This window comes from Gavialis gangeticus, unplaced genomic scaffold (assembly GCF_001723915.1).
Source record: "Gavialis gangeticus isolate Ggan-Ray unplaced genomic scaffold, GavGan_comp1, whole genome shotgun sequence".
NCBI lineage: Eukaryota > Metazoa > Chordata > Crocodylia > Gavialidae > Gavialis > Gavialis gangeticus.
In genome coordinates, this window is record NW_017729027.1 from 15,278,164 (window position 1) to 15,287,839 (window position 9,676).

General features: G+C 39.3%; 1 protein-coding gene across 1 annotated transcript in view; it reads left to right on the forward strand.

The window, feature by feature from the left end:
* The window catches only part of COL12A1 (collagen type XII alpha 1 chain), a 163,009-nt gene extending 155,160 nt beyond the window's left edge, over nt 1-7,849 (forward strand). The window contains exons 63-66 of the mRNA XM_019520465.1: nt 1,859-2,047; nt 3,161-3,229; nt 4,321-4,491; nt 6,807-7,849. Of these exons, the coding sequence (XP_019376010.1) occupies nt 1,859-2,047; nt 3,161-3,229; nt 4,321-4,491; nt 6,807-6,988 (611 nt within the window). The 3' untranslated portion in view covers nt 6,989-7,849. The remainder of the gene's footprint in view (nt 1-1,858; nt 2,048-3,160; nt 3,230-4,320; nt 4,492-6,806) is intronic.
* The last annotated feature ends 1,827 nt before the right edge of the window (nt 7,850-9,676 follow it).

Genomic DNA, 9,676 nt, shown 5'->3' on the forward strand with positions numbered 1-9,676 from the left:
TGTACTAATATAACGCTTGGTTTTAATCATTTAAGGGAGACATTGCTTCTCAAAACATGATGCGAGCAGTTGCAAGACAAGTCTGTGAACAATTGATAAACGGTAAACAATGTTTTATTTTTTCCTCTTTCTATTTTCCATATGACTAATTTAATAGTTCATTTATTAAAAGAGAAAAGGGTGGTTTAAATTTGAGATGAAAGGACTGTGCCTGCAGAGCATAACAGAAGCCTGTGCAAGGTTATTACTGTCTTTCTGTGCCACTAATTTGAAACAAAGAAAACACAACACAAAATTGGGTCCTAATTCTGAAAGACTAAGTTATTCAGAGTCTAAATTCTCACCTTTGGAAACCTATGTTCCAGTTGTGTCACAAAGAAAATGTTTTCTTTTCTTTCGGGCATTTGCATTTTAACTCTGTCCATTAAACCACTATGTTTTGTCATAAATGGCATCTCCTCTTGGAACAATAGAAGATGTAAAAATAGGTATATTATGGGAGTTAGGAGTGAAGGATATTGGTAAGTGTAATTGGATAAGTGATGTACACAGGACAAACTGTGTAATACAAGTTAAGAACTTACAGTTCTGGATCAAGTCCCAAAGTTCAGACCTTCAAAAGAGTCTTTTAATGTATTTAGCTTTTACTTTTATTCAAAAGTTGATGTAGTTCCTCTACGCCTGTGCAGGAGTGACCACTGGAGGATTCAGACAGAGGAGGATTCTCTTCCGTTGTGCGAGGGGCTCTCAAAGGAAGGCGGCTCTGCATTCTGTAGCAGTGTCCTCTTGCACAGGCTCTTTCAGTAGCAGATCCAGGAACAAGGCAGGAGGGTGCAGCTCCCACCTTGGCTGTGCCACATGTTCAGTGTGCTTGCATTCATAACCCAGTCAGTGCAGGTCCCTTCCAAACCTCCATATGGTCAATGAGCTCTGAGCTCACCAGCTGATTGAAGCAAGCTCTGGTTGGAACCCCTCCTTCCTCCTGCCCTATTTTTCCCCCTAGCTTCAGAGTCCAGGGGAGAATGCTGCTGCTGTTTGCCTTTCTCTTCCTCCCTTCCCACTGAATTCAGCAGCAGGGGGAAAGAGTGGATCAGCAGCATCAATTTCAGTGCTCACTGCCGGAGCTCCAGAGCCACACAAAAGGAGGGGCTCCAGTTGCACCCTAGTGGCAAGAGCTTACCTGTGGCATAATGAAGGGCTGGGGGTGCGGTGTGACCATGCTGTTGCACCCCCTAGGCTCTTCAGATCATATCAACCCCTTCCACACCATGATTCTACTGTGTCAGGAAGGATTAGATGGGGTTTTCCTTCAGAACAACTTGCTGCTAATATTCTCTGTGAATTGAACTTGCCCCCCTGCAGAGAGCAAGCACAAAGCTGTACATCCTCACACTTTTATTGATACTAAAGTGTAGACCTTGTACTGGACTTCTGAAAAGACCATAATTTCATCATCATCTCTGAATGGAGGGTGTCCAGAAATGTGATGTGAATGACAGATTGCAATGGAACTAAGTTGTGCCATTCTTTAGGCTACGAGACAGCTCTTATCCAGGGTTTTGCCAAAAAAACCCAACAAAACAGTAAAGTAATACTCAGTTTCCAGTCATCACCACCTCCAGTGGTTAAGGATTTTTATTTAATACTCTTTTTCCAGAATTCCCCCTTTCCTTCTGGGTAATCTTATCTTGCCTTCATCTTGTTCTGTACATCCATTCTAGTTTACCACTAATTATTTGTATGCGAGTGTGCGGGGCGAGACGGAGGGGGGAGGTTTAATGAAAATATATTTTTTTTCTTTCTGCTCCAATAGGAGATTTTCACATGTTTTTATTGAAACAGTTTCTTTTCTTTAAAGGCCAAATGAGCCGGTTCAATCAGATGCTTAATCAAATTCCGAATGACTATTACTCAAACCGCAACCAGCCTGGACCCCCAGGACCTCCAGGTCCATCAGGACCTGCCGGAGCAAGAGGTGAACCTGGACCTGGAGGTAGACCAGGGTTCCCAGGACCACCTGGGATGCAGGGACCAGCTGGTGATAGAGGTGGGTAGTGCCCAAAGAACATGTGTATTTTGCAATAAGCATATTCCAGAGCTGCTGAGTGTCTATTCTACATTAGAAGACAAGGCCTGAAATTACATAGGCTTGCACTGATGGTGCGCCTCTCTGTGTGGTATTTATGGAGCACCAATCACTGTGGAGTCTCAGTCACTATCTCAAGAAAATATATCAGCTTTATCAGGATATCTCAGTCCAGAGAATGTTCTCTTCTCAAAGCTGTTTCTGGTATTAGTCAGCTACATCTTGACAGGCTACTTTGAGTGCCATAATTCTTCTTAGAATAGGCATTCTGTTGAAAGAAAACATTATTCATTAGCAAGAATGCAGTGCCTTGCCAATACAGAAATTATCTTTTTTTTAGCTGTATAGGGGAAATACAGCACTGGATGAACATGTACATTCCAGGTGTTTTACACTACTATGGCAACATGAAATAGTTGCAAACCCAGTTTAAGTGGCTGGGTAGGCCTGATTTATGGCCTCTGTGCATCACTACTAGAGCATAAAGTGGTTAGGTTGTACTAGTAATTTTGGTGCTCAGTTTTTCTGGCTTGTTCTGTACATTTCAGAATGTAGAAGTGATGGTGTTTTTTTCTAATATAAATTTTACTTTGCCACTTAAAAGGAAAAAGAGAAGTAAGGAAAATCATTTATTTGAATTCAACTATTCTAGAATATTTATGAATGCTGTTTCAGTACAGCTATCGTTAAGGATATTTAAGGTATATTTTTAAATAGATGCCAAGTTGGACATTTTCACGCACATCTCTAATTTAGTGTAAGAAACTTCTGGCGAGTTGTGGTTGCTTCAAAGATTTTTCTATGTCTTAAGATGGCCTCTTTCTACATTTCCTCTGTACCCTACATTTAATATTCTTGTCTTTTAGATGGGGATATTTGTGAAGTATTTCACTTTAATTATTTTCCCAAATCCAAAGTAAGAGTTATTGGTAAAACTGGATTTGACCAAATTTAAAGTAATATATAATTTGAAAAATCATAAACATTAATGAAAGAGCATGAAGAAACATTTTTCTATCATTGTTTTTTTTCCTTTCTTTCGGGTCTGGGATTTATTTTCTTTTGATTATTTAGGACTGCCAGGAGAGAAAGGTGAAAGAGGTATTGGATCTCCAGGACCACGAGGTTTACCTGGGCCACCTGGTAAATTTTCTATTTTTAATTAAATCAAATTACTGCATAATAGGAGAAAGTGTTTGGGAAAAGATTCTTCTTGGGGCAGCACATTCTTTGATTACTTCTCACAGCAAATGAACATACATTACTCGGTGTGGTTCATGGGTTTTAGTTTTTACACAAAATTGGAACTGAATGAAACATTTTGCAAATGTACTAGATGTTTGTAAAGTGTCAACATGTAGCTAAATGATTACTTTATTATGTAAATTCATTTTTGATTGTCCAATTTTTTTTAATGAAAATGATGATGGAAATTTTATTGACTCAATATTTCAGCTTATTCATTCAAAAATGGACTTTTTTGTATTTTTATATTTGAATTTTGTATTTAGTACTTGGAATTTCTAGTGCCATTGCTGGATTATGTGTGTAATTACCTTTATATACTTAAGATATAAAGCATCTCACATTACAGTAGAAAATAGGACATTTTCACTGTTACTTTGCTCTTTGTCTCATTCAGTTTCATTCACTGATGTCTTGGCAGAAATAGTGTGTCTCATTGTTTCTGCCTTTAATTTACTAGGTTAAAAAGGATTTTTTCATTACAGGATCCATAAGAAGTTTGCTACAAATTGTAACCTCTCTTGGTTGAAGTTCTACATTTCTGTTAACCATAATATAACCTGTTCCAAAGAAAACATTACCTCATCTACCCAAGGGCTGCAGAGTAGCAGAATTAATTCACTCCTACACTTTAATTGAAATCCAGTGTGCTTGTCTAATGTGGTAGTTTCCCTGGAGATCTTCATATCTTCCACAGAGTGGAAATAAACCAGCAAATTCATTGATGTCTTTAGCTTGGCTCAAACCTTGCCAAATGAGTTTCTGTGAATAAGGTCTTAACTTAGCCACACATAGGGAAGCAACTTATGATGAGTCACATTTTTGGTTTTTTGGTTTCTTTCATTGATATCCATATAAAAACCAAATATAAACATTTCCTTACCAAAGGCTTGTGCATAGTCTAGACTCTAGACAGCAGTAGTGCCAGCTACTTTATCAAACTGCTGTATGAAAAAAAAATATTATTTTCCTTTTAATTCTAAAATTAGGTCCACAAGGAGAGTCTAGAATTGGTCCACCAGGTTCAACAGGCTCACGAGGACCACCTGGGCCACCAGGTCGTCCAGGGAATGCGGGTATTCGAGGTCCCCCCGGGCCACCTGGATATTGCGATTCATCCCAGTGTGCTAGCATTGCTTACAATGGTCAGACATTCTCAGGTAAGTTATTGACAAATCGAACTACGTTTATCTTAAAGTAGCGTTTACTTTATACTGAGCTTCTTTACACAAAACAGACCCATTAGTCTGAACATACAGAATCAGAAACAAATGTTACTCCAGCTATTTAGTTGCAACATTTCATGTTAAAACAGTTTTGCCCTTCTATCTTAGACAGTTGGAGCATCTATGTAGATTATTATGCAAATTATCTTGTATTAATTTGAAATGTGTTTAGCTCTTGGGAGCAAGCAATGATTGACTTTTACAAACAATTTATTTTTAGTACATAGAAGGTTAATAGATGCTAATTTTAATATTAGGATTTAAATGACCATTTTCTTCTTCTTTTTTTTTCCTCCTCCTTCCAATCTTCTTCAGAACAAGGTTGAATCCTCCATGTTTCACTTGAAAAATAAAAAGAACGCTCTGGTTGGCAATTTTTGTGTGTCTCTTTTTGAGCAATGTCAGGATTATTTATAGAAAATTGATACCTGAAACCAACATTTTCCACAAAGAAAAAAAAAATTCTATGATACAGTGCAGACAACTGAAATACTTCACTGGCCTATGATTTCTCCCAAGTTAATCAGCCTGTAATTAGCCTTCAGACATGTCAGTTTTCTGTTGTGTGAAATGGATTAAAACAATGGCTGTCAATGTAATCAGAATACTGGGTGATGCTGACCACCAGTTTCAAAATGAGAAAGCACTAACCTATTATGTATTGAGGATCCTACAGGACCACAGTATTGTTAATAATTCATTTGTGTGCACTGTAACATCTTACTATTAGTGTACATGTATACTACTATTGGATATGGTTTGCCCCAAGTGTACTATGCATGTACATGGGACTGTGTACACATGCAAACAGGCTTAGTGCTGTTGGATAAAAAGCAAGGTGTTTGCTCAGACTTAGCACAAGATTCTAATTTTAATGACAGAGAAAGAAAATTGTACCCATTATGCAACAGTGCTATCTTTCCTAGTAAATAGCTATGTATACATATATAGATATATGCATTGAACTTAACAATTGTTTGTTAGTTGGATGAAACTATATTTTGCACAGCATTTTGACTTTTTAAAAAACTAACATCCTCTTTGACCTGTTTCAGGTTTCGGCTAACACATTTTCTAAGTCGCCAGTACTGCTTACAGTTTGAATACATGAAAACCCTGTTTCTCAGATGTTTGCGCACGTGCTTAGTAGGAACTGAGTCTGTTTGGATATTTCACTGTGGATATGGTTATTTGAACCATGTTGGCTTCATGTGATGGGGAGATCCTTTATACTAACCATGCTCGTGAATGAGATGAAGGACATTGATGTCAACTCGTTAAGCCTGTTGCATTTCAGTAATAAAGTAGAAAACTAAAAGTTCTTTTAAAACCCCAAACTTCAGAAGACTCTGTGTAGATGGAGGCTTATAAAACTACTAACCAGTGAAGGTAACACCTTTGTAGGAGACAGATTTAACCTGGTAAATGAGAAATGACTTATGTACATAGTAAACTAATTATGGCTTGTAAATGATTTGTATGGGATCATGTCCACTAAAATCAGTTAACAATTTTACATTGAGCTTCTGCATCAACGCCTGTTGCTGCTTGTTGCGTGCCAGAATAACACCTTTGAAATCTACCTGTCTGTTGCTTGTTATCAATGTGTCTGATTCAGGGCATGTGCATTTTTGTATCTGGTTTCTGTAATTGCAGTTATAAATACTGAAGTCTTATAACTATTTTTCTTCTTTTTTGCTGTAGTTTTTGGTGTTCCTCCAGCACCAGCTGTAACTCGGTCTGTTACGAGGAACAGCACGAGAAAATGACATGTACTGTATATTGCCAGTGGTGATAGATACGTGTACATTTATTTTCCCATCTTTAGAGAAAATTTATGTGCCAATGAAACATTTAATCACTTTGTTCTACTACTCAGTTGATTTTAAATCAAATCCAATCTCCTTGGATGTAAGGAATTACCTGTAAAATAGTATTTTTATTTAATTTTTCTACACTATTTTGGGCCATGGCATAACATCCTAAGACTAGTTTTGCAAAGTTCTTTCCTCCAAAAAAAAGTTAAAATCATACAAGGCAGTTCAAAACTATTTTTTAAATGAGTATTTTATGGCCCCCATAAAAGTAATGATGACAACTAGAAAAAGAAGCCAGTGATTATTAATTTATATATTTATTATATGAAATTAAAATTGGACTAACAATATGTAGACTAACTTTCATTATACTTGTGGATTCAAAGACATGCTATAACTATAATGTTCAATCGGACAACTATTTTCAACCAGAGCCATACGTGCCCGAAAGTGGACCCTATCAACCTGAAAGTGAACCCTTCATAGTGCCAATGGAGTCAGAAAGGAGAGATGCTGAATATGCGGACTATGGAGTTGAAATACGTTCACCAGGATACCCTGATCACATGCGCTGGAAAAGATCATTATCAAGAAAAGCAAAAACAAAACCATAAAAGATTTTTTGCCTTGTTATGGGTTTATTTTGATTGTTTTTCTGTTTTTGCTATACTTGCATATGCAGATACCTACAGAGTGGGTATTATCGTATATTCTCAAATACTCCTCCCCAGTATTTTCAAATCGGTAATGCACTCACATCCTGTAGGAGTATCATGCTTATGTAGGAATAGCAATGTGTGTAACTATACAGTTTATTCTTGCTTGTAAAATACTTTTGCTTACAGTAACTGCCTAAAGCTTAATTGTGTGCTTTCAGTTATCACAATGTAGCATTTCTTTAAAGATAAAACTCAAACATGAAAAAATATACCCACAGAGCTGCTGCAGATTTTTTAGAGAGGATCTGCTTTAGCTCTGCTGTGTCTTTATTTTTCAAGTGCCTGTTTGCAGTTCAGTCACATCACAAGGCTGCACTGTCAGGTTAAAAAAAAATTCCTCCTCTTTTACATCATTGCCAATTTGTTCTATCCTTACTTATACCTTACAGGGCATATACTGCTCTTATACATCTCCTTTAACAACTGCAAACCTTAAGTAATGTAGCTGAGAACAGTGTATCAACTGGATACAGTTTTATAATGCCTTAAATCTCCTTGTAGACACATTAACATTTAAGCCAAATTGCAGTCAATCCTGCAGAGATGGAATTGCATGTTTGTGTTGTATATTTAGTATGGATTTTTTTCAGACTACAATGTTTCTTAGTTATCAAAAGCAGTTTGAAATTGTTTGCAAGACTATGGATATAGAATTGCTGCTTTTATATTTTAACTGCAAATTGTGAATTTCACTGCCTTATATTATTTATTTCTGAAATGAAAGAGGCATTTTTCAATAAAACTACTGAAAATTAATAATGTATGATTGTTTCTTAAAAATGGTGCTCTGTCTTTGGATTTCTGGAGTGCTAGATTCAGATGTGGCAATTACATAAGCAGATCCATATATTTACATTTTCATCATTAAGTCCTGATGTTACAGATTCAACAAATTACTTTGAATCTGTGTGTAGTTTATAGACTAGGGACAGACATTATACATGAACTAACTTAAGTGATCAGAAACTGTTTTAAATCTGTAACAGAACAGAAGTTCAATGCACATAAAGCAGTTTCAGAATGGCAAAACAGGTTTACGATAGACCTGGATGGATGTAGTATTAGATTGAACTGATTTAGGTTAAACTGGTTTATTGAACATTTGTCTCAGATCTCCTCCTGACTCAAATTAACTCACAGCCCTCCAACATCCCAGGGTGCTTTGCACCTCTTGCCCAGGTTCAGGGAACCTCTCCACTGAGATGCAGGGATCCCCCAACATGGGCTTATGCTGGGGCCAGTGCTGGCTGGGCCCTGGGCTGAAGGGACTGTTCTCGTCGCTCTTATGAGGGGTGGAGCTAAGCCAGCTTCAGACCATGCAGAGAGGTAGGAGGGGGGCAATCCTCCTCTGCACCAGCACCTGAGGCAGGCAACCCCCACACTGAGGCATGGGGATTCCTCACGTGGGCTGATGCCAGGTGCCAGCTAAGCCATGGGCTGCAGGGACTGCTCCTTACCTCTGTAGGGGCAGAGCTAAGCAGGTGCCAGACCATGCTGAGGGATGTGATGGGAGAAATACCCTTCTGGCAGGGCACAGGGGACCCTGTCTGGGGTGGGAGAACCGTCACTGAGGCATGGGGATCCCACCATGTAGACTGATGCCTGGCACTCACTGAGCCCTGGGCTGAAGGGACTGTTCCCCCCACCCTCTGCAGGTGGGCAGCAGTGTATTGGAGGGTATGGACACCACTCAGTACCTGCAGTGGCTGGCAGGCTGGCAGGCATGCATTAGCACCCCTCAGCTACGGGTTTGGGCCACTGCAGGCATCTGGCTGCCTTTCCCAATTCAAAAGTGAATGCCAGTTCACTTCTTTATTGATTCAAGTTACACAGCTTAAATAAACTTGCAATGATTTAATCAATTGAGCCTCAGGCTTTTTGACTGTCAGTCTTTAGCCTGAGACTGACACTGGGAGGCAGAAGGTCTGTATATGATTGATGGAAGGAGTGATTCTCATCCTCTGGGATATGAATATGACTGCCATCATCATATGTGTCTCTGCACTTGCCCATTATATTGTATATTAAGTATTTTACATGACCATCACCTTAGTACTCATCTGTGTGCACTGAACTCTATGGAAAGACTCAAAAAGTCCAACAGAAAGTCAATGACAGAGCCGGGTCCCTGATATGAGGTCTTTACGGCAGCTTTCTAGTCACTGGACAATCCTTCCTTTCTGTTGGGAGCCATATGGTAAATTTTATTTTTAAGAATTACAGGTTTATACGGTATACTTTTTCTACTAAAGTAGCATATTGCACATCAAGAATGATCAGGGGGTGGACAGGGATGGAACCCCTCATCCAGCCCCACACTCACACCCCTTGCCACTCTGGGTCTGGACTGATTTGCCCCCCCCCCACCACTCCATGTCTGGCCTTGCTCTCCCTCCCGCCCCATGCCGCTCTGGGTCCAGCCCTGCTCTACCCCGTCCCTCCCACTGCTCCAGGTCTGGCCCTGCTCTATCCCTTCTGTGTCTGGCCCCACACCCCTCCTTGCCCCCATCACTCTGGATCCAGGCCTGCCCCAATCCCGCCCTCCCCAGCCACTCGGGCTTGCTCCTCTCTACTTCCCCGCCA